The following is a 25,544-nucleotide window of genomic DNA, read 5'->3' as shown; positions in this document are numbered from 1 at the left end:
TCTTTGCCGGAGGGAATGCTGGTTTTGGGTAATCAAAACTATGGTCCTGTATTTGGGGCCCGCAAAGTGGTGTCATGTGGACATGGGCTTGGATTAAGTGAGATTTTGGGATCCACCTCAGGTGTGCGGGTGCTCACAATTTGTGCTCTGCAGGAGTCCGTGGCGGGCGTCATCGTGCTGTCCTGCAAGGAGGCGGTGCAGCATCACGGCATCTTTCTGAGCATGGAGGGCCTGGTCAACCTGCAGCTGAGCTCCAAGAGCGTGGGCGTCTTTGAGGCTTTCTACAACTCTGTCAAGGTAATAACCACGACCAGTAAAGGTAGTAACTGAGTAAAAGACGCACATGGAGCATTGGTGTTTTTTTTTAGTGGACCTGTGTGAAGTTGGCTCCCCTATCATTGCAAAAATTACAAACCCCAAAACCAGTGAAGTTGGCACGTTGTATAAATGGTAAATAAAAACAGAATACAATGATTTGCAAATCCTTTTCAACGTATATTCAATTGAATAGACTGCAAAGACAAAATATTTAACGTTCGAACAGGTAAACGTTGTTATTTTTTGCAAATATTAGCTCAATTGGAATTTGATGCCTGCAACATGTGTTAAATAAGCTAGCACAAGTGGCAAAAAAGACTGAGAAAGTTGAGGAATGCTCATCAAACACTTATTTGGAACATGCCGCAGGTGCACAGGCTAATTGGGAACAGGTGGGTGCTATGATTTGGTATACACGCAGCTTTTATGAAATGCTCACTCATTCACACACAAGGATGGGGCGAGGGTCACCACTTTGTGAACAAATGCGTGAGCAAATTGTCCAACAGTTTAAGTAAAAACATTTCTCAACGAGCTAATGCAAGGAATTTAGGGATTTCACCATCTACGGTCTGTGACATCTTCAAAAGGTTCAGAGAATCTGGAGAAATTACTACATGTAAGCGATGATATTATGGACCTTCGATCCCTCAGGCGGCGCTGCATCAAAAAGCGACATCAGTGTGTAAAGGATATCACCACATGGGCTCAGGAACACTTCAGAAAACCACTGTCATTAATTACAGTTCGTTGCTACATCTGTAAGTGCATGTTAAAACTCTACTATGCAAAGTGAAAGCCATTTATCAACAACACCCAGAAACGCCGCCGGCTTCGCTGGACCCGAGTTCATCCAAGATGGACTGATGCAAAGTGGAAAAGTGTTCTGTGGTCTGATGAGTCCACATTTCAAATTGTTTTTGGAAACTGGACGCTGTGTCCCCCGGATCAAAGAGGAAAAGAACAATCCAGTTTGTTTTAGGCGCAAAGTTCAAAAGTCAGCATCTGTGATGATATGGGGGTGTATAAGTGCCCAAAGCATGGGTAATTTACGCATCTGTGATGTGTAATGCTGAAAGGTCCATACAGGTTTTGGAGCAACATATGCTGCAATCCAAGCAACGTTTTAATAGACGCCCCTGCTTATTTTAGCAAGACAATGCCGTGTTACAACAGCGTGGCTTCATAGTAAAAGAGTGCGGGTACTAGACTGGCCTGCCTGTAGTCTCCCATTGAAAATGTGTGGCGCATTATGAAGCCTAAAATACCACAACAGAGACCCCGGACTGTTGAACAACTTAAGCTGTACATCAAGCAAGAATGGGAAATAATTCCACCTGAAAAGCTTCAAAAATTGCTCTCCTCAGTTCCCAAACGTTTACTGAGTGTTGTTAAAAGGAAAGGCCATGTAACACAGTGGTAAAAATGCCTCTGTGCCAACTTTTTTGCAATGTGTTGCTGCCATTAAATTCTAAGTTCATGATTATTTGCAAAAAAAATTAAGTTTTGAACATAAAGTATCTTGTCTTTGCAGTCTATTCAATTGAATATACCGGTAAGTTGAAAAGGATTTGCAAGTCATTGTATTGTTTTTTTATTTACCATTTACACAACCTGCCAACTTTACTGGTTTTGGGGTTTGTAGTGAGACACACATTTTTGCCTCACAAGCGTAGCACAAAGGAATGTGAAAAGTTTGTTGCGATTTTCACAAGGTGAGGAGCCTGGGTGATGTCACCAGTCAGAAAATATATTTTAAAAAATAACTTCAAAACCATAACGGCACAAACAAAAATGTTTACAGCACGAACGAGTTGCAGTGTTATTTCACAATGATAAGGGGCGGGGTGGGCTTCACACAGGTAACATGTGGGCATTGTAAGTCCCCGCTGAGCAGGTCGGTGTTTAATCATCGATTGCGTCTGCTTTGCTTGGCAGCCCATTCCGCTGATCAGCTGCAGCACAGAGGTGGCCAAGGCGGGCAAGGTCCCAGGAGGCAAGACCGAGATCCCCTTCGAGTTCCCTCTGAACACCAAAGGCAACAAGGCTTTGTACGAGACCTACCACGGAGTCTTTGTCAACATTCAGGTGGGTCCACATTTTTCATACCTGCCAATACCGATAGTTTTCCGACACCGACCTCTGTTGGCTTTGATTATGGGCCTGCTTGTAGAGAAAAGCACTCATCTTATTATTGATTATCCATCCATCCATCCATTTCTTATTCCCTTTTTGGGATCACGGGGGGCGCTGGCGCCTATCTCAGCTACAATCGGGCGGAAGGCGGGTACACCCTGGACAATCAATCAATCAATCAATGTTTATTTATATAGCCCCAAATCACAAATGTCTCAAAGGACTGCACAAATCATTACGACTACAACAAGAACCCACAAAAGGGCAAGGAAACCTCACACCCAGTGGGCAGGGAGAATTCACATCCAGTGGGACGCCAGTGACAATACTGACTATGAGAAACCTTGGAGAGGACCTCAGATGTGGGCAACCCCCCCTCCCTCTAGGGGACCGAAAGCAATGGATGTCCAGCGGGTCTAACATGATACTGTGAAAGTTCAATCCATAGTGGCTCCAACACAGCCGCGAGAGTTCAGTTCAAGCGGATCCAAGACAGCAGCGAGAGTCTCGTCCACAGGAAACCATCTCAAGCGGAGGCGGATCAGCAGCGTAGAGATGTCCCCAACAAGTCGCCACCTTATCCCAGAGCCAACACAGATAGACAGACAACACTCACACTCACATTCACACACTAGGGCCAATTTAGTGTTGCCAATCAACCTATCCCCAGGTGCATGTTTTTGGAGGTGGGAGGAAGCCGGAGTACCCGGAGGGAACCCACGCATGCACGGGGAGAACATGCAAACTCCACACAGAAAGATCCAGAGCCTGGGATTGAACCCAGGACTGCAGGACCTTCGTATTGTGAGGCAGCCGCACTAACCCCTCTTCCACTGTGAAGCCCTATTATTGATTATACGGGTCCTTTTATATATTATTCTTCCGCTGTCTTTTTTTTGTCCGAAATTGTGTGGAACAAACTGTGAGAAGAGCCCACACACGTTGCTATGTATCGTGGTCAACATTTTTTGCAACTACGCTAACGCTATTAAAGGAAATAGGAAAAAATGTACTCATTAACCTTTATAATTAGGAATGTCTCAATACAACTGGTTTACGTCCAATACGATACCGATATTAGGGCCTTAAAGACCTACTGAAATGAGATTTTCTTATTCAAACGGGGATAGCAGGTCCATTCTATGTGTCATACTTGATCATTTCGCGATATTGCCATATTTTTGCTGAAAGGATTTAGTAGAGAACATTGACGATAAAGTTTGCAACTTTTGGTCGCTAATAGAAAAGCCCTGCCTGTACCGGAAGTATGTGCGCGTGACGTCACGAGTTGCAGGGCTTCACACATATTCACATTGTTTTTAATGGGAGCCACCAGCAGTAAGAGCAATTCGGACCGAGAAAGCGACAATTTCCCCATTAATTTGAGCGATGATGAAAGATTTGTGAATTAGGATATTGATAGTGAAGGACTAGAAGAAGAAAAAAAAAAGCGACATCTCCGGGCGGCGGCAGTGTGAGCGTTTCAGATGTAATTAGACACATTTACTAGGATAATTCTGGAAGATCCCTTATCTGCTTATTGTTTTAATAGTGTTTTAGTGAGATTTTAAAGATTGTAAAGTAATACCTCGAGGTCGGATGGCTGCGGTGAACACTAAGTGTCTCAGAGAGAAGCCGAGGAGCCAAGCTCACAGCTGCATTTTAAAAAGCTGCTGCAGGAGGACGAATAATCCACTGATTTCTCCGGTAAGATATATATATTTCACAATTTCCCCATCTGAAAACATGCTGGTTGACCGCTCTGCTTCACAACAAACAAAGAAACACCGGCTGTGTCTCGGTGCTAAAGACAGCTGCAATACACCGCTTTCCACCAAAAGCATTGTTCTTTATAGTCTCCATTATTAGTTGAACAAATTGCAAAAGATTCAGCAACACAGATGTTCAAAATACTCTGTAATTTCGCCATAAACAGAAACGACTTTTAGCCGTGTTTGGTGCAGCGCTAATATTTCCTGACAGTCTGTGACGTCACACGCACGTGTCATCATTCCGCGACGTTTTCAACAAGGAACTCGCGGGAAATTTAAAATTGCAATTTAGTAAACTAAAAAGGCCGTTTTGGCATGTGTTGCAATGTTAATATTTCATCATTGATATATAAACTATCAGACTGCATGGTCGGTAGTAGTGGCTTTCAGTAGGTCTTTAAGCATTGGCCGACTATTTTTCCAAGACGATGTCACATTATTATTATTTTAAGGACAAAATTAGATTTATTCTAATAAGGAATAAGGCTGGAATTAAGGCTGGGCGATTATATGATCGTTTTTTGATTGAATGACTGATTGAGTGATTTATTGAAACTTTTATTAGTAGATTGCACAGTACAGTACATATTCCGTACAATTGACCACTAAATGGTAACACCTGAATAAGTTTTTCAACTTGTTTAAGTCGGGGTCCACGTTAATTAATTCATTAATTAGAATTCGATCACTGTGATCAGCTTTTAACATATTGTGGTAAATGTCTGTTAGAGCAGTGGTTCTCAAATGGGGGTACGTGTACCCCTGGGGGTACTTGAATATATGCCAAGGGGTACGTGAGATTTTTTTTTAATATTCTAAAATTAGCAACAATTCAAAAATCCTTTATAAATATATTTATTGAATAATACTTCAACAAAATATGAATGTAAATTCATAAACTGTGACAAGAAATGCAACAATGCAATATTCAGTGTTGACAGCTAGATTTTTGTGGACATAAATATTGATGTTAAAGATGTATTTTTTTGTGAAGAAATTATTAGAATTAAGTTCATGAATCCAGATGGATCTCTATTACAATCCCCAAAGAGGGCACTTTAAGTTGATGATTACTACTATGTGTAGAAATCTTTATTTATAATTGAATCACTTGTTTATTTTTCAACAAGTTTTTAGTTATTTTTACATCTTTTTTTCCGAATAGTTCAAGAAAGACCACTACAAATGAACAATATTTTGCGCTCTTATACAATTTAATAAATCAGAAACTGATGACATGGTGCTGTATTTTACTTCTTTATCACTTTTTTTCAACCAAAAATGCTTTGGTCTGATTAGGGGGTACTTGAATTAAAAAAATGTTCACACATCACTGAAAAAAAGGTTGAGAACCACTGTGTTAGAAGTTACCGCAGTAGTGAACAGTAGGGAAGCAACGATGGTCGGTATAATCCTGCAGTGAACAAGCCGCCTGTATTCACCGTGAATCTGTGTGACTCAGTGAATGTGTGTGTGTTTGTGTACGTTTGCGTGTGTTTTTGTGAAAGTGTTTGTGTCCGTGTATGTGCGTGGCCTCGCGTTTCACCGCGCAGAAATCGGTTTATCACGACGTAATTGATGTTCAATCAGCGTTGTGCCTCGTCCCCTTACACAGCTGGAAGTGCAGCCCCGAAAAAGTAAATAAAGAAATATGACTTACACGAGTCTATCTGTGTTGGCCCTGCGATAAGTTGGCGACTTGTCCAGGGTGTACCCCGCCTTCCGCCCAATTGTAGCTGAGATAGGCGCCAGCGCCTGCCGCAACCCCAAAAGGGAATAAGCGGTAGAAAATGGATGGATGGATGGACTTACACGAGCATAAACTAATGCGCTGTTTGAGACTGCAATATTGTTAAATTAGTATTACGTAAGTTAGGGCTGGATGATTCTGGCAAAAATGTATATATTGATTATTTTTGTTTGATATTGTAATCACAATTATTTACATGATTATTCATTAATTTGAAAACAGTCTTATTGTATCACCAAAACTGAGCTTTAAATATAGTTTAAAAACACCTGAATTAGTCACATATAAACCACAACAAATAAAACAATAATAATAATAGCAGTAAGAAATGTAATAGCAATAAAAAAAACAATAATTCATTTTTCCCGTTTTAATTGTTTTTAATTAAGTGTTTTACATTTTACATGTATTTTTCCACCATAGTGTGTGCTTTTTGTGTAAAATGAAATTTGATAAAATGTTTAATTAAATGCAAAAATCCTCACATTTATTGGTGCAATACATCTTTCGACAATTTTAAGATGTGTTCTGGGTGTATGGATTGTTCTTGTTAGCTTTAGCTTCATAGTTTAGTCGCTATTTCAGGGGGCCGTTTCGACAATGTTTAGTTCAGGACGTGGCGGTTGTGTGTGTCGGGGATAAATGAGTGCCACCGGACACAATGTTTTCCCAAATAAATGTTCCTTCTCCTCACAATGACAACATTTCACTTACATTCATGTCAATTTCCTTGACATTATTTTGCGTTTATCAGCAGATTCCGTTTTACTGGACAATTATGTGGCGCCGACCATGGTTACTTCAACCCGGAAATCGTATGACTTACTTTTTTGTGGGGTTTAGACATTATTGATTAGGTTTACAAGCACTGTGCCAAACTACAAATTGCAACCACGGTGGGATCCCAAACTTCGCGTAGACTCATTTGCCCCTCAACCGTTTCACTGTCACACGCTCTGGAATTTGCATGCATGTTGCGTGGCCTTTCATTTTATTTAATTTTTTTCAACTATTATATTTGAATACTTGTGAGAAATCAAAATTAACATTCCATTAATGTCCAGCCCTAACGTATGTCTAGCTTGTTTGCTATTGTGTGCTTAGCTGTTGTGTAGCTGCCAGCTCCTTGTAGCACAATTCCACATGAGTCTGCAGCTTGAATCTAAATAGTTCCAGATACAGACCGTTTCCTCATTCTTCTCGGTCTGCCAGTTAGGACTCCTGTTAAATCGGATCGGCCTCATCCCTAGTATACGTGCCCATGACAGACGGTTGAACACAGGTATGTTGTGTGTCCACAGTACACCCTCCGCTGTGATTTAAAGCGCTCCCTGCTGGCCAAAGACCTGAGCAGGAACTGTGAGTTCATCGTGCACTGTCAGGTAAGAGACGTAAACCTTCATATAATACAGGCCTGGGAAATTATATTGACTTAAAAGAGAAAATGTGTCTAAGGGCCAGAATATCTGTCTATCTATTAATATCTATCTGTCTATGTATACATACAGTATAATTATATGTATATATATATATTTATTTATTTATTTATATTTTTTTGGGGGGGGGGTGGTTTTATGGTCAGAATAGAGGACCTCCCATTGGCGCTACTGTAGGTGTAATTATAGTTATGTTTATTTACGAGTTAGAATGCATTAAAAAAAAAATCCATCTGTCGTCATGTCTTTCATGATGATTGTGAATAATATGCAAAATTCCTAAAAAGTTCATTTCCTCTTTAAAGCTACTGTAATATAGAATTATTCAACATTTTCACTTTTGGAATCTGTGGAAGTTTTGACTGGGGCTCAAAACTATCACAATATATGTTTTTTACATTGATCATATTGATAATTATTGATATTTTTTATGACTTAGCATGCCAATAAATACAGTAATGCAATTTTCAACTGACTACGGTTGCTATTTATCAGGGCATACTTGCCAACCTTGAGACTTCCGAATTCAGGAGATGGGGCGGAGGAGGTTTAAGGTGGCTGGGATTCGGTGGTAGCGGGGGGTGTATATTGTAGTGTCCCGGAAGAGTTAGTGCTGCAAGGGGTTCTGGGTATTTGTTCTGTTGTGTTACGGTGCGGATGTTCTCCCGAAATGTGTTTGTCATTCTTGTTTGGTGTGGGTTCACAGTGTGGTGCATATTTATAACCGTGTTAAAGTTGTTAATACAGCCACTTTCAGTGTGACCTGTTTGGCTGTTGACTAAGTATGCATTGTATTCACGTATGTGTGTGTGTAGAAGTCGCATATATTATTGAGCTGTCCGGCACGTTGTTTGAATGGAGGAAAAGCAGACGTGACAACAGGTTGTAGAGGACGCTAAAGGCAGTATTGTTGTCAGGGTGGAAATCAGGAGAAATTCGGGAGAATGGTTGCCCCGGGAGGAGCACTGAAATTCGGGAGTCTCCTGGGAAAATCGTGAGAGTTGGCAAGTATGTATCTGGGGTGAAGATGTCTTGTAGCCAGGTAAGATGAGTGCAGCTAAGGTGTCACAATAACTGCAGTCGACTTGAAGTTACTGCCGGCAAAGGGTTGGACTCCGCCAAGGCTGTCCTTTGTCACCGATTCTGTTCATAACTTTTATGGACAGAATTTCTAGGCGCAGTCAAGGCGTTGAGGGTATCTGGTTTGGTGGCTGCAGGATTAGGTCTCTGCTATTTGCAGATGATGTGGTCCTGATGGCTTCATCTGACCGGGATCTTCAGCTCTCACTGGATCGGTTTGCAGCCGAGTGTGAAGCGACCGGAATGAGAATCAGCACCTCCAAGTCCGAGTCCATGGTTCTCGCCCGGAAAAGGGTGGAGTGCCATCTCCGGGTTGGGGAGGAGACCCTGCCCCAAGTGGAGGAGTTCAAGTACCTAGGAGTCTTGTTCACGAGTGAGGGAAGAGTGGATCGTGAGATCGACAGGCGGATCGGTGCGGCGTCTTCAGTAATGCGGACGTTGTACCGATCCGTTGTGGTGAAGAAGGAGCTGAGCCGGAAGGCAAAGCTCTCAATTTACCGGTCGATCTACGTTCCCATCCTCACCTATGGTCATGAGCTTTGGGTCATGACCGAAAGGATAAGATCACGGGTACAAGCGGCCGAAATGAGTTTCCTCCGCCGTGTGGCGGGGCTCTCGCTTAGAGATTGGGTGAGAAGCTCTGCCATCCGGGAGGAACTCAAAGTAAAGTCGCTGCTCCTCCACATCGATAGGAGCCAGGTGAGGTGGCTCGGGCATCTGGTCAGGATGCCACCCGAACGCTTCCCTAGGGAGGTGTTTAGGGCACGTCCAACCGGTAGGAGGCCATTGGGAAGACCCAGGACACGTTGGGAAGGCTATGTCTCCCGGCTGGCCTGGGAACGCCTCGGGATCCCCCGGGAGGAGCTGGTACAAGTGGTCCAACTGGTAGGAGGCCACGGGGAAGACCCAGGACACGTTGGGAAGACTATGTCTGGCCTGGGAACGCCTCGGGATCCCCCGGGAAGAGCTAGATGAAGTGGCTGGGGAAAGGGAAGTCTGGGTTTCCCTGCTTAGGCTGTTGCCCCCGCGACCCGACCTCGGATAACCGGAAGAAGATGGATGGATGGATGGACTTGAAGTTAGTTTTAGTTTCGAGACATTAGATAGCAGTAGTGTATAAGCAACCAGTTAAAAAGACACATTAGAAGTGTCAGGATGTTGCCGCACCGTCTGCATTTAAACCAACAAAAGTAAAAACAAGTTTCTGTTGTTGAGATGATACAAAAAGATATCAGTTTTTCTTCTCACTCCATGCAGAGAATCCACAGCGAGACCGAAAGACGCCGCAACCAACCTTGGTAGTTGATACTGTTATGTGATTGGCTGTTAGCATATCCCATTGCTCACTGAAAGTTACTGTTTTCTGGGTTCCCAGAACGCGGGTAACTTCATGCAACGAATTTTGTTTCATAATTTTTCTTCCGACCAAAAAGTATAACTATATAGTGAATGTTTTATCGAACGCATTTTGTATAGATATCGATTGTCTATCGAGATGTATATTGGTATCGTTTTATCCGCTTAGCTCTAGTTTTGACACAATGTGGGCACGTTATTGCTGTGTGAAACTTTGGACTCTACCTTTGGACTTAGCCACAGAAAGAAAAGCTTGCAGCCACCCCGATCAACTTCACCATCACGCCAGACACCCTGCAGAACACCCGTGAGGTGCGAGAAACATTTGATTTATTCAAACGTTATTTGTTGTTATCTTCGTAACTTTTCCTCCCCCTGTCACCCCCAGCGGAGTTCACTCCCCAAGTTCCTCATCCGAGGCCACCTGGACACCACCAACTGCGTCATAAGCCAGCCGCTGACTGGCGAGGTGGAGGTGGAGAGCTCAGACATTCCCATCAAGAGCATCGAACTGCAGCTTGTTCGAGTGGAGACCTGCGGTGAGCCCCGTCGACCGCGCTCCCACTCGAGAGAACCTCAGTTTCTCCTAACAGCACCTAGGGGGGGTCGGGTTTAGGCTGCGCGGAAGGCTACGCCCGAGACGCCACCGAGATCCAGAACATCCAGATAGCTGAGGGCGACGTGTGCCCCGCGCTGCCCATTCCCATCTACATGGTGTTCCCCAGGCTGTTCACCTGTCCCACCCTGGAGACCACCAACTTCAAAGTCGGTCAGTGGACTTGTTTGGAATGTGCTTCCAGGGGGCCTTAATGCATGTAACTATCCTCTGTTGGGATGTGTAGCAAGGAACATGGGCGTGTTTCCGCAACGCTAATCACCGTCGCAAATTACATTAGATAGTACTTTATTTATTCCATCAGGAGAGTTTCTTCAGGAAAATTAAAATTTTCAGCACAATCCCATTCAAGATCAGACAAACATTACAGGGAGACAGAACAGGATGGCTGACGGGTCTGCCGGCTTCCACCGCCCCTTACCAAAAAAGTGAGATACAGGTAAACAAGGGGGGGAATGGGAGAAAAAAATAGACGATTAAAATAAGATTAAAAAATCGGTCTAAGCCTGGGCCCTGGAAAGGGAGTCCAGACTGAGGCCAAGGGGAAAAAAACAACTCATAGCCATAATACACATCCCTCTTACATGTGTGTAAGAGGGAAACATCAAAGAACAAAAAGGACATGAAAGACATTAAAGTAACGGAGCTGATGCAACCAGCCAATTCTACATACAGCTATGAATAAAAAGTAAAAGAAACATATACACTGTGGTGGCCTCCGCAGTGTTCCACGCCATCATCTGCTGGGGTGGAGGGAGCATGGTCAGAGACAGGAGCAGACCCAACAAAGCAACCAAGAGAGCCGCCAACCAACTCTCGGCCAGGCGATTAGGACTTTTGTCGGCGATAGACATTTTTTTTTGAAAAGCATAGCAAATCAAGCACTTTTACAGTAAAACCCCATGAAGCGCTACCCCCAAGAATCGGATCGAATCGTGTGGTGCCCAAAGATTCACAACCCTAAAATGTACCCAAAGTGTTTTGCTCGTAAGTCCGCCATTGTACCGTATTTTTCGGACTATAATTCTCAGTTTTTTTCATAGTTTGGCCGGGGGTGCGACTTATACTCAGGAGCGACTCGTGTGAAATTATTAACACGTTACCGTAAAATATCAAATAATAATATTTAGCTCATTCACGTAAGAGACTAGACGTACAGTGGGGCAAAAAACTAGTCAGCCAGCGATTGTGCAAGTTCTCCCACTTAAAATGATGACAGAGGTCTGTAATTTTCATCATAGGTACACTTCAACTGTGAGAGACAGAATGTGAAAAAAAAATCCAGGAATTCACATTGTAGGAATTTTAAAGAATTTATCTGTAAATTATGGTGGAAAATAAGTATTTGGTCAACCATTCAAAGCTCTCACTGATGGAAGGAGGTTTTGGCTCAAAATCTCACGATACATGGCTCCATTCATTCTTTCCTTAACACGGATCAATCGTCCAGAAAAACAGCCCCAAAGCATGATGTTTCCACCCCCATGCTTCACAGTAGGTGTGGTGTTCTTGGGATGCAACTCAATATTCTTCTTCCTCCAAACACGACGAGTTGAGTTTATACCAAAATGGATACATGGATGATAGAGCAGAGGATTGGGAGAATGGCATGTGGTCAGATGAAACCAAAATAGAACTTTTTGGTATAAACTCAACTCGTCGTGTTTGGAGGAAGAAGAATACTGAGTTGCATCCCAAGAACACCATACCTACTGTGAAGCATGGGGGTGGAAACATCATGCTTTGGGGCTGTTTTTCTGCTAAGGAGACAGGACGATTGATCCGTGTTAAGGAAAGAATGAATGGGGCCATGTATCGTGACATTTTGAGCCAAAACCTCCTTCCATCAGTGAGAGTTTTTAATGGTTGACCGAATACTTATTTTCCACCATAATTTACAAGTAAATTCTTTAAAATTCCTACAATGTGAATTCCTGGATTTTTTTTTCACATTCTGTCTCTCACAGTTGAAGTGTACCTATGATGAAAATTACAGACCTCTGTCATCATTTTAAGTGGGAGAACTTGCACAATCGCTGGCTGACTAAATACTTTTTTGCCCCACTGTATAAGATTTCATGGGATTTAGTGATTAGGAGTGACAGATTGTTTGGTAAACGTATAGCATGTTCTATATGTTATAGTTATTTGAATGACTCTTACCATAATATGTTACGTTAACATACCAGGCACCTTCTCAGTTGGTTATTTATGCCTCATATAACGTACACTTATTCAGCCTGTTGTTCACTATTCTTTATTTATTTGAAATTGCCTTTCAAATGTCTATTCTTGGTATTGGGTTTTATCAAATAAATTTCCCCAAAAAATTCGACTTATACTCCAGTGCGACTTATGGTTTTTTTCTTCTTTATTATGCATTTTCGGCAGGTGCGACTTATACTCCGGAGCGACTTATATTCCGAAAAATACGGTTGTTTGACGATGTTGTCAATGAAGTCCTTTTTCACTATTCTCTTTTTGTGAAGCAGACTGGCTCATACTTGTACATGTATTCTCCGCCATTGCCATTTCTAGTAGTTCTAACTTACATCTGTCAGTAGACTCCGTATGGATGGGCTAAAAACTACAACGAAGATGGCGGGGAGACGATGCTGCCAAGTGGGGCCACCTAAATAAGCCCGCCCTCAAAACGGCGCATTCTGAAAATACGGTCAGAAAGCGGCCTGTAAAAAATCAACCATTACATATTATGTAGAGCAGTGGTTCTCAAATGGGGGTACGCGTACCCCTGGGGGTACTTAAAGGTATGCCAAGGGGTACGTGAGATTTTTTTTTTAATATTCTAAAAATAGCAACAATTCCAAAATCCTTTATAAATATATTTATTGAATAATACTTCAACAAAATATGAATGTAAGTTCATAAACTGTGAAAAGAAATGCAACAATGCAATATTCAGTGTTGACAGCTAGATTTCTTGTGGACATGTTCCATAAATATTGATGTTAAAGATTCATTTATTTGTGAATAGGCGCCAGCGCCCCCCGCAACCCCGAAAGGGAATAAGCGGTAGAAAATGGATGGATGGATGGATGTTTAGAATTAAGTTGATGAATCCAGATGGATCTCTATTACAATCCCCAAAGAGGGCACTTTAAGTTGATGATTACTTCTATGTGTAGAAATCTTTATTTACAATTGAATCACTTGTTTATTTTTCAACAAGGTTTTAGTTATTTTCATATCTTTTTTTTCCAAATAGTTCAAGAAAGAACACTACAAATAAGCAATATTTTGCACTGTTATACAATTTAATAAATCAGAAACTGATGACATAGTGCTGTATTTTACTTCTTTATCTCTTTTTTTCAACCAAAAATGCTTTGCTCTGATTAGGTACTTGAATTAAAAAAATGTTCACAGGGATCACTGAAAAAAGGTTGAGAACCACTGTATTAGTGTATATACGCATTAAATATTGCACAAAATATGAATACATAACTTTTAGAATGGAAATAGTAATCTATTGGAACTAATGTAAAGTTTTTCTAACTTTCTTATATATCCATACTCTTGTCCTTGATTGTGACTTATTACTTATAACCCATCAGATTGTAGTACAAAACAAAGCCTACTACTAACAAACATCTAGTCTATGGAGAGCTTTTTTGCAAAGGGAAAAGGCCAGGTACTCCCACTAAATCAGTGGTTCTCAACCTTTTTTCACTGATGTACCCCCTGTGAACATTTTTTTAATTCAAGTACCCCCTAAACAGAGCAAAGCATTTTTGGTTGAAAAAAAGAGATAAAGAAGTAAAATACAGCACTATGTCATCAGTTTCTGATTTATTAAATTGTTTAACAGTGCAAATATTGCTCATTTGTAGTGGTCTTTCTTGAAATAATTGGAAAAAAAAGATGTAAAAATAACTAAATCAATCAATCAATCAATGTTTATTTATATAGCCCCAAATCACAAATGTCTCAAAGGACTGCACAAATCATTACGACTACAACATCCTCGGAAGAACCCACAAAAGGGCAAGGAAAACTCACACCCAGTGGGCAGGGAGAATTCACATCCAGTGGGACGCCAGTGACAATGCTGACTATGAGAAACCTTGGAGAGGACCTCAGATGTGGGCAACCCCCCCCCTCTAGGGGACCGAAAGCAATGGATGTCGAGCGGGTCTAACATGATACTGTGAAAGTTCAATCCATAGTGGCTCCAAGACACAAAGGCTTGTTGAAAAATAAACAAGTGATTCAATTATAAATAAAGATTTCTACACATAGAAGTAATCATCAACTTAAAGTGCCCTCTTTGGGGATTGTAGTAAAGATCCATCTGGATTCATGAACTTAATTCTAATAATTTCTTCACCAAAAAAGAATATTTCAAACATAAACAATATTAATGGAACATGTCCACAAACAAATCTAGCTGTCAACACTGAATATTGCATTGTTGTATTTTTTTCACAGTTTATGAACTTACATTCATATTTTGTTGACGTATTTTTCAATAAATATATTTATGAAGGATTTTATAAATGGGGCGGTATAGCTCGGTTGGTAGAACGGCCGTCTCAGCAACTTGAGGGTTGCAGGTTCGATTCCCGCTTCCGCCATCCTAGTCACTGCCGTTGTGTCCTTGGGCAAGACACTTTACCCACCTGCTCCCAGTGCCACCCACACTGGTTTAAAAATGTAACTTAGATATTGGGTTTCACTATGTAAAGTGCTTTGAGTCACTAGAGAAAAGCGCTATATAAATATAATTCACAATTTTTTAATTGTTGCTATTTTTAGAATATTAAAAAAAAAAAAATCTCCCGTACCCCTTGGCATACCCTCAAGTACCCCCGTTTGAGAACCACTGCACTAATTGAACATCGCGGCGGGTTTTTTAATGTATTAATTTTTCTTGCATCTATTTGCTATATCTGCCACACGTGGAAGGCCGGTCCGTTAAAGTAATGCCTACTTTAAAACCGGTCCCTGGTGCAAAAAAAAAAAGGTTGAGGAACCCTGGAATATAAGCCATAAAACAAGCCAACACGTATAAATGTTTTTTCAATTTGACGTGCATTTTGATCCTCGTCGCATTTCACTGTTTTACTACTTACGTATAAAATACTACACGGTCTAGCTCCATCCTATCTTGCCGATTGTATTGTACCATATGTCCCGGCAAGAAATCTGCGTTCAAAGGACTCCGGCTTATTAGTGATTCCCAAAGCCCAAAAAAAGTCTGCGGGCTATAGAGCGTTTTCATTTCGGGCTCCAGTACTCTGGAATGCCCTCCCGGTAACAGTTCGAGATGCTACCTCAGTAGAAGCATTTAAGTCTCACCTTAAAACTCATTTGTATACTCTAGCCTTTAAATAGACTCCCTTTTTAGACCAGTTGATCTGCCGTTTCTTTTCTTTTTCTCCTATGTCCCACTCTCCCTTGTGGAGGGGGTCCGGTCCGATCCGGTGGCCATGTACTGCTTGCCTGTGTATCGGCTGGGGACATCTCTGCGCTGCTGATCCGCCTCCGCTTGGGATGGTTTCCTGCTGGCTCCGCTGTGAACGGGTCTCTCGCTGCTGTGTTAGATCCGCTTTGGACTGGACTCTCGCGACTGTGTTGGATCCATTATAGATTGAACTTTCACAGTATCATGTTAGACCCGCTCGACATCCATTGCTTTCCTCCTCTCCAAGGTTCTCATAGTCATCATTGTCACCGACGTCCCACTGGGTGTGAGTTTTCCTTGCCCTTATGTGGGCCTACCGAGGATGTCGTAGTGGTTTGTGCAGCCCTTTGAGACACTAGTGATTTAGGGCTATATAAGTAAAAATTGATTGATTGATTGATTGATTTCACTTTGCAGTCAGCTTTTTGCTCCTGTGTGTGTGAAGTGTCACGGGCACTTCCGTGAAAACCCAAACTATAGCGGCCGGTGTTGTTTATTTGTTTGTATGCGACTCATTCGCAAACGCCTTGTCTTCCGATTGCAACTCGTCGAAACACATCGATTAGTTCCAGCCGCAGTAACAGTCCCCTGTTATAGCTCGGTTGGTAGAGTGGCCGTGCCAGCAACTTGAGGGTTGCAGGTTCGATTCCCGCTTCCGCCATTCTAGTCAATGCCGTTGTGTCCTTGGGCAAGACACTTTACCCACCTGCTCCCAGTGCCACCCACACTGGTTTAAATGTAACTTAGATATTGGGTTTCACTATGTAAAGCGCTTTGAGTCACTTGAGAAAAGCGCTATATAAATATAATTCACTTCACTGTCTTAATTACAGTTGCTTGCATGAAGTAAGCTACAAAGATAAACAATCCTGACAAAGAGCTATAAAAGGGGTTTCAGAGTAACCTGGAAGCCATGTTCAGCCAAAAATAAGTACAGCAAAAAGTCACTCCAAAGTTGTCATTTATCAATTCCACCAGTAGGTGGAGCCCCTTCCCAGCACGAAGCAGTGGCTCACTGCAGTTCTTCCACTGTTCCTAATCTGTTGGCCATGCTAAACTGCCCCTCTCACTCCATGATTCTGTCTCGCAGAGTTCGAGGTCAACATTGTCATCGTGCTCCACGACGACCACCTGATCACGGAGAACTTCCCACTCAAGCTGTGCAGAGTCTGACTGCACGGAGGTTAGTGTCAGCAGGATTTCGGCGCGTGCAAATAAAAACCCGCTCAAGACTCTTGGTTTGTTTCGTTTAATGTTGTTTTGATGGTGCATTCTTTTTGCAGCTTTCTGTAAGAAATAACAGCATTTTTTTTTTTTTTCTAAAAATCTGTACACATTGTTCTTATTGATGTAGTTTGTCAACAACTCTTAATGTCAACGATATGGGTAGCAGCAAACTTTTGATAAAAAATTGTCCTGCGGCGATTCTTTGAGCTCGTCCAGGTGGATTTGGAGGTGCCTGATGACGGCGTCGTTGAAAGATCCCTCGTCCGCCATCAAGGCTTCCACCAGCTTGTCCGGAGAGCCAAAGTCCACAAGGAGCTTCTTGACCAGAGCCGTCACCACCTCCTCCAAGTGGGCCAACGTGTGGATTTTTTCAATGTGGTCGGGGCTGATTTCCTTCATGGCCCTGGTGGACAGATGATCCATGACCAGGAGGAGGGCGTCCGTCTTCAGAGACTTCTTGCATTTCCTGGGGAGGCGCTGTCCCAGCTGCGCGGTCAGCGTGTAGGCCAGGAGCGGAGTCAAATCCTGAAATGACGGCACTTCGGACGACGACGTGCGCCGTCTAGGAATTAGTGTTTGAGAAGGTGACGACGAGCTCGATGCGGAGGCCGTCGTTCGATTTTTGTCCTCCTCAGACGTATCGATGGTACTTATCACTGGGAGTCTTTGCACTTTAAAAGGCGGCACCTGCTCAGCGACCTCACCCGTGTTGAGGGAGGCGACCACCAGCTGGTTGATCTCGCTCACGGCGCCGGAGACCTCGTCGGCGTACGCCGCGTCGTTCAGCGGCTCCGTCTCCATCCAGAAGACCAGCTGTTGCAAGAACCTCCACGCCGCGTCCTCCGTCATGGCGTACAAGACTTCAGGAGAGAAGATCTGACCGTCCCAGTGTTTCTTACCCCGCCGTCCCCACAGGACCGAGTCCATAAAGGGAGTGTCGGCGCGGCTGGACGGCACCTCGTACACTTCGCTGTGGGAGGACATGATGTACTCGTACAGCTGAGAGGTGAGTTCTTCAGAAAAGCTCTTCAGCTTCTCGTCCATGTAGCGCTTGATTTTTTCCTCACGAGCTTCCGGCGCCATGTGGCTGAGGTCTTCGAACATCTTCAGCACTTTCTCCTGGATGGCCTCGAACTCGAACACGGGGCGCTGGGAAGGACTGGCGTGTAAGGTGCTGGTCCTGAAGGCGCCTTTCACGTCCCCTTTGGGAGACAACATGCTCTTCTCGTCCCGGCGCTCGGACTTGAGGGACACCAGACACGCGTCCTGGTTCTTAAAGGCTCGCTTCAGTCCTCCCAGCATGCGCGCAAACTGCATGCGGGCAAACTTCAGGAAGCGGAACCGGCGCAGTTTGACCTGGCCGTCCACGCCGGGCTTCTCCTGCGACTTGAAGAAGTTCTTGACTTTGTTGGAGATCAGCTTCAGGTTGAGGGTGAAGCGAGAGATGCGGCTTTCCACGCGGTCAGTTGTGTCTCCGGACGCCGGGGTGGACTCCTGGATGATGCTCTTGGTGATGTCCTCCGCCGTCAACTGAGCGCTCTCCATGGTCGCCGGGTCCTCGGTTTCGGTGGTGGTCTCGCCCTGGCTGGCGGTGGACCACTTTAAGAGGATTCCGCTCACGGCTTCGGTCATTTCGCTGTTCTTGATGGCGGAACGACCGCACAGCGTCACGCACGGCGTGCACGCCCGAGCGAAGACCTGCTTTAAATACTCCACGGCCTGGCGAAAGATGGAGGTCAGGGCGCCGACGCTGGACATGCTGCTGCGGATGAAGAGGGTGGGCTCCGACGGCCACTCCGTGGCGCTCTGGGCTACGGTCAGGGCCGACGTCACCCGGTGTTTCACCTCAGACTCCACCAGGGTGGTGAGCTCCCCGGCGCCCTCGTACTTCTGCGGCGGGAGGTCCAGGGCGGCGGCGAAGGTCTCGGTGATGCACTCGCTCATCTTCGGGCTGCAGCGGTCGATGGCGCGGCTCACCTGAGCCTGAGAGGACTGCCCGCGCAGGTGCTCGTTGAGGGCGGGCAGCAGGCGCTTGACCACCTCGGAGGAGAGCTTCTGGACCACCTCGCTGATGGTGTCGACCAAGATGGCCCTGGTCTCGGAGTCCGGGGTCCCAGAAACCAGCAGATTCCACTGAGCCGTGGAGATTTGACTGAAGTGCCTTTTCACCGTCTCCAGGATGGAATCCACCTGCAGCATACTTTCATCCTCCATCTTGGGATGCTTTTTTGGGGGGGGGGCTGTCTGTGACGTCACAGGCGGCAGCAGCGCTCCATGCAGTCACCTGCACTTCTCTCGTCTCCTCAGGTAGAGCGGAGTGATCTTTAAACCAAGGGTGACGTCATACGCGAGCGCATCACGTCTCGCCGCGGGCTGCCATTGTCTGAGGTGACGTCACCGATCGAGACGAGCGGAAGGACGCGATCGGGGAAAAAAATAGAAAATAAAAAAAAGTTTCTGATGTCCGCCCAAATGTGCTGGGCGAGTGCGGAATCTGCGGGGCAAAGTAGAAGCGAAAAGTCACGTTTGTTGCCGTAGAAAACCAAACTGCGTGATGTTGACACACACTTACCTTCAAAAGCTTCAACGTGGGGACTTAAAGAACGTGATCCGGGTGCTGAGCAGGTGTCGGGGAGCAGACACAAGGCGCACAACACAGTGCACGCTGTGACGTGGCCGGGGGGTCGTAGGAGACCACAGCGGGACGTCTAGTGACGTCACCTTTTGTACAAAGATCAAGGCTAGACGCCGCAAGAGGCACAGAACCGCTGCGTGCGTGTCAATGTAGGGGTTTGCGGAGTGCAAAACCCGGATGGAGAGCGAGTACAAATTGTGACGTCACACACACATCACCACCAACCCCCCTCCCCTCCCCCCCAAAAGCGATCCCAAGATGGATGATGAAAGTTTGCTGAAGGTGGATTCCATTCTGGAGGCGGTCAAGACTCGCTTCAACCAAATCTCCACGGCTCAGTGGGCCCTGCTGGTTTCTGGGACCCCGGACTCCGAGACCAAGGCTATCTTGGCCGACACCATCAGCGAGGTGGTCCAGAGGATCTCCTCGGACTTGATGACGCGCCTGCTGCCCGCCCTCAACGAGCACCTGCGCGGGCAGTCCTCTCAGGCTCAGATGAGCCACGCCATCGACCGCTGCAGCCCGAAGATGAGCCAACGCATCACCGAGACCTTCGCCGCCGCCCTGGACCTCCCGCCGCAGAAGTACGAGGGCGCCGGGGAGCTCACCACCCTGGTGGAGTCTGAGGTGAAACACCGGGTGACGTCGGCCCTGACCGTAGCCCAGAGCGCCACGGAGTGGCCGTTGGAGCCCACCCTCCTCATCCGCAGCAGCATGTCCAGCGTCGGCGCCCTGACCTCCATCTTTCGCCAGGCCGTGGAGTATTTAAAGCAGGTCTTCGCTCGGGCGCGCACGCCATGCGTGGCACTGTGTGGTCGTTCCACCATGAAGAACAGCGACATGACCGAAGCCGTGAGCGGAATCCTCCTAAAGTGGTCCAATGCAAGCCAGGGCGAGACCACCACCGAACTCGAAGACCTGGTGACCGTGGAGAGCGCTCAGCTAGAAAGTGCTAAGATGGCGGCGGAGGACATCACCAAGAGCATCATCCAGGAGTCCTCTCTGGCGTCCGGAGACACAACTGACCGCGTGGAAAGCCGCTTCTCTCGCTTCAACCTCAACCTGAAGCTGATCTCCAACACAGTCAAGAACTTCTTCAAGTCGCAGGAGAAGCCCGGCGTGGACGGCCAGGTCAAACTGCGCCGGTTCCGCTTCTTGAAGTTTGCCCGCATGCAGTTTGGACGCATGCTGGGAGGACTGAAGCGAGCCTTTAAGAACCAAGAAGCATGTTTGGTTTTCCTCAAGCCTGAGCGCCGGGATGAGAAAAGCACGCTGTCTCCCAAAGGCGCCTTCAGGACCAGCACTTTACGTGCCAAGCCATCGCAGCGTTTCGAGTTCGAGGCCATCCAGGAGAAAGTGCTCAAGATGTTCGACGACCTCAACCAGATGGCACCGGATGCCCGTGAGGAAAAAATCAAGCGCTACATGGACGAGAAGCTGAAGAGCGTTTCTGAAGACCTCAGCTCTCAACTGTACGTGTACGTCATGTCTTGTCACAGTAATATGTACGAGGTGCCGTCCAGCCGCTCCAACACTTGTTTTATGGACTCGGTCCTGTGGGGGCGACTGGGTAAGAAACACTGGGACGGTCAGATCTTCTCTCCTGAAGTCTTGTACGCCATGACGGAGGACGCGGCGTGGAAGTTCTTGCAACAGCTGGTCTTCTGGATGGAGACGGAGCCGCAAAACGAGGAGACGTACGCCGACCAAGTGTCCGGCGCCGTGAGCGAGATCAACCAGCTGGTGGTCACCGCCCTAAACACGGGTGAAACTGCTGAGGAGGCGCTGATACCAAAAAAGAGGCTCTACGTGGCGTCGGACACACTTCCCGCAGTCAACTCCCAAAAGACTTCCTCTATAGTTTCAGAGTTGCCCGCTCGCCAAACACAAGCCACGATGTCGGTGACAGACGGTCCAAAAAGCTTGGCGGGGACCTCGTCCAAGGCGTCTTCCGGATGGGAGCGCAGTCCCTCGTTCAATGCCAAGCTGACGCGACTCCTGGCCTACACGCTGACCACGCAGCTCGGTCAACGCCTCCCGAGGAAATGCAAGAAGTCTCTGAAGACGGACGCCCTCCTCCTGGTCGTGGAGCATCTGTCATCCAGGGCCATGGAGGAAATCAGCCCCCAGCACATTGACAACATCCACACCTTGGCCAACATGGAGGAGGTGATCACACCCGTGGTCACGAAGCTCTTGGTGGAATTTGGCTCTCCGGACAAGTTGGTGGAGGCTTTGACTGCGGACGAGCAGTTGTTTGACGCCGCCGCCTGCAAGCATCTCAAAGTCCACCTGAACGCCTTCAAAGATGGCGCTGACAAGACGAAGAGCCACCGCTTCTTCTCGTCCGTGTCCAAGCTCTGCTTTGGCTCCACGTGATTCTGTTTTAGGGCTTTTGTCCCTGGTTCTGGTGGACTGCACCTGAATGTACATGTCGCATGTTTCTTAATAATATTTATTCAGACAGACAGACAATAACATGTATGATCCTTCGTAGGAGCACTAAGCACTTTAATGTTTGCAAGCACATTGTTTAGACACCTTTTAATATCTGTTCGGCATCTCGGAGGACAAATCAATAGGGTTCTTGTCGGAGGACAAGTCAATAGGGTTCTTGCTCAGACGAGAGACTTACAACAATGGCGGAACAATTATTTTAATTTGAGCTCTTAGCTACCTCAGCCATCTGTAAAAGCCACAAGTCTCATCTCAGACTGTCATTGTGAAAACGTCAGAAAATAAGTGGAGGATTTGAATGGTCCTGTATCCTACTTTCTAGTCCATACTGCTTTCTAGTCGCACCTTCCTGGACAGGCTTGAAATCAACTTGGGAAACCCGTATTGCGTGTTTTTTTTTTTTTTGTTTTTTTTAAATATATCGTGTATTCAATGTTCACTTCACTAAAAGATCATTCCAGACTTGATTGTTTCAACTAAATACAGTCGTGGTCGTTGTGGCAAAGACGCTTGTTGCCACAACAGGCGAGCACAAAAAGTAAAAATGAAAAGAGGGACCAACCAGTTCCGGTCTTTGTTGGCTGTTTTCCATTGAACGCCTCCAAACTCATCATGTTTCACTCAGCAATATTGTTTTGTGGTTTGAACAATAGTGCCTAAAGACATTCATTCTACGTACAGAAAGTGTAAATGATGTTTCTTAAACTCCTATGGGAAGAGTGAAACAAAAAGAGAATAGTTTCACAATTATTAATTCTATGAGAATTGAAACATTCTCAATGCGATTTTAATAAAATGTCATTACTAGCTCACTTAACAGGTTTACAAATGTAGAATAAAAAGGGGAACCGCGAGGCTATGATCTAGTTTGGACATATTATCATGTAATCCCATTGAACATTTTAGACATTCTCTTCTTTACCATAAATTGATTAATGTGGACCACGATTTAACAAGTTGAAAAACGTATTCGGGTGTTACCATTTAGTGGTCAATTGTACGGAATATGTACTGTACTGTGCAATCTACTAATAAAAGTTTCAATCAATCAATCAATCATTAGACATTTTGAACATATTCTTGTTTAGTCACATTAGAAAGTTTGAACATATTTTCATTTAATCACAAGAAAGTTTGGATATATTCTCATTTAATCCCATAGAAAAGTTCGGACGTATTGCCCTTTAATCATATAGGAACATTTGGACATATTCTCATTAAATCTCAAATAACAGTTTAACATATTCTAATTTAATCACATAGAAACATGTGGACATATTCTCATGTAATCCCAAAGAAAAATTTGGACAGATTGCCATTTAATCACATAGGAAAAATTGGACAGGTTCTCATTTAATCCCATAGAAAAATTTGGACATATTCTCATTTAATCTCAGAGGAAAATCTGGACATATTCTCATTTAATCCCAAAGAACAGTTGAACATATTCTAATTTTATCACATAGAAACGTTTGGACATATTCTCAATTAATCCCAAAGAAAAATCTGGACATATTCTCATTAAATCCCAAAGAACAGTTGAACATATTCTAATTTAATCACATAAAAACGTTTGGACATATTCTCATATAATCCCAAAGAAAAATCTGGACATATTCTCAATTAATCCCAAAGAACAGTTGAACATATTCTAATTTTATCACATAGAAACGTTTGGACATATTCTCATGTAATCCCAAAGAAAAATCTGGACATGTTCTCAATTAATCCCAAAGAAAAATGTGGACATATTCTCATTTATTCCCATAGAAAAGTTTGGACATATTTCCCTTTAATCACATAGGAACATTTGGACATTCTCATTTTATCCCATAGAAAAATTTGGACATCATTTAATCACACAGGAAAGTTTGGACATATTCTCATTTAATCCCTTGGAAAAGTTTGGACATATTTCCATTTAATCACATAGGGAAATTTGGACATATTCTCATATAATCCCATAGAAAAAATTGGACAGATTCTCATTTAATCACTTATGAAAGTTTGGACATATTCTCATTTAATCTTTTAGAAAAATGTGAACAGATTCTCATTTAATCACATAGGAAAGTGTGGACATATTCTATTTTAATCACATTAGAAATGTTGATTATATTCTTGTTTAATCACGTTAGAACTTTTGGACATATTCTCATTTAATCCCATTGAAAAAAATTGGACAGATTCTCATATATTCACATATGAAAGTTTGGACATATTGTCATTTAATCCCATAGAAAAAATTGGACATATTCTCATTTAATCCCATAGGAAAGTGTGGACATATTCTCATTTAATCACATTAGATATTTTGCACGTATTCTTGTTTAATCTCATAGGAAAATCTGGACATATTCTCATTTAATCCCAAAGAACAGTTGAACATATTCTAATTTTATCACATAGAAACGTTTGGGCATATTCTCATTTAATCCCATAGAAAAATTTGGACAGATTGCCATTTAATCACATAGGAAAAATTGGACATTTTCTCATTTAATCCTATTGAAAAAATTGGACAGATTCTCATTGAATCACTTATGAAAGTTTGGACATACTCATTTAATCGCATAGGAAAGTTTGAACATATTCTCATTAAATCCCAAAGAACAGTTGAACATATTCTAAAATAATCACATAGAAACGTTTGGACATATTCTCATGTAATCCCAAAGAAAAATCTGGACATATTTTAATTTAATCCCAAAGAAAAATCTGGACATATTCTCATTTAATCCCAAAGAAAAATATGGACATATTCTCATTTAATCCCACAAAAAAGTTTGGACATATTGCCATTTAATAACATGGGGAAATTTGGACATATTCTCATTTAATCCCATAGGAAAATTTGGACATATTCTCATTTAATTTCATAGAAAAATGTGGACATATTCTCATTTAATCACATAGGGAAATTTGGACATATTCTCATTTAATCACATAGGGAAATTTGGACATATTCTCATATAATCCCATAGAAAAAATTGGACAGATTCTCATTTAATCACTTATGAAAGTGTGTACATATTCTATTTTAATCACATTAGAAATGTTGATTATATTCTTGTTTAATCACGTTAGAACGTTTGGACATATTCTCATTTAATCCCATAGAAAAAATTGGGCATATTCTCATTTAATCCTATAGAAACATTTGGACAGATTATCATTTAATCCCATAGGAAAGTGTGGACATATTCTCTTTTAATCACATTAGAAATTTTGCACGTATTCTTGTTTAATCGCATAGGAAAGTCTGGACATATTCTCATTTAATCCCAAGGAACAGTTGAACATATTCTAATTCAATCACATAGAAACGTTTGGACA

At 43.8% G+C, this 25,544-nt stretch overlaps 3 protein-coding genes across 3 annotated transcripts in view; 2 read left to right on the top strand and 1 right to left on the bottom strand.

Moving 5' to 3' along the window:
* LOC133551879 (vacuolar protein sorting-associated protein 26C-like) lies at window positions 1-17,124 on the top strand. The gene is made up of 7 exons (XM_061899055.1): window positions 1-297; window positions 2,257-2,406; window positions 7,278-7,358; window positions 10,086-10,160; window positions 10,237-10,387; window positions 10,465-10,617; window positions 16,980-17,124. Exons 1-7 carry the CDS (start codon window positions 16-18, stop codon window positions 17,060-17,062), a joined length of 975 nt encoding a protein of 324 aa, XP_061755039.1. The 5' UTR covers window positions 1-15; the 3' UTR covers window positions 17,063-17,124.
* LOC133551882 (protein phosphatase 1E-like) overlaps window positions 1-25,544 on the top strand; it is a 291,522-nt gene that overhangs the window by 132,854 nt on the left and 133,124 nt on the right. The window lies entirely within an intron of this gene.
* On the bottom strand, window positions 17,125-19,972 carry LOC133551877 (uncharacterized). Its single transcript, XM_061899053.1, has 2 exons — window positions 19,689-19,972; window positions 17,125-19,610 (listed from the first exon to the last, which is right to left on the bottom strand). Exon 2 carries the CDS (start codon window positions 19,328-19,330, stop codon window positions 17,264-17,266), a length of 2,067 nt encoding a protein of 688 aa, XP_061755037.1. The 5' UTR covers window positions 19,331-19,610; window positions 19,689-19,972; the 3' UTR covers window positions 17,125-17,263.

Source organism: Nerophis ophidion, linkage group LG04 (genome assembly GCF_033978795.1).
Source record: "Nerophis ophidion isolate RoL-2023_Sa linkage group LG04, RoL_Noph_v1.0, whole genome shotgun sequence".
NCBI lineage: Eukaryota > Metazoa > Chordata > Actinopteri > Syngnathiformes > Syngnathidae > Nerophis > Nerophis ophidion.
The sequence above is the reverse complement of the archived record's forward strand: the minus strand, read 5'-3'. Positions and strand labels throughout refer to the sequence as shown.

Coding starts and splice junctions, on each gene's coding strand:
- LOC133551879 (XM_061899055.1), top strand. CDS start 16: ATGCTGGTTTTGGGTAATCAAAACTATGGTCCTGTATTTGGGGCCCGC. Junction 2,407..7,277: donor GAGTCTTTGTCAACATTCAG/GTGGGTCCACAT, acceptor GTGTGTCCACAG/TACACCCTCCGCTGTGATTT. Junction 7,359..10,085: donor AGTTCATCGTGCACTGTCAG/GTAAGAGACGTA, acceptor CTTTGGACTTAG/CCACAGAAAGAAAAGCTTGC.
- LOC133551877 (XM_061899053.1), bottom strand. CDS start 19,330: ATGGAGGATGAAAGTATGCTGCAGGTGGATTCCATCCTGGAGACGGTG.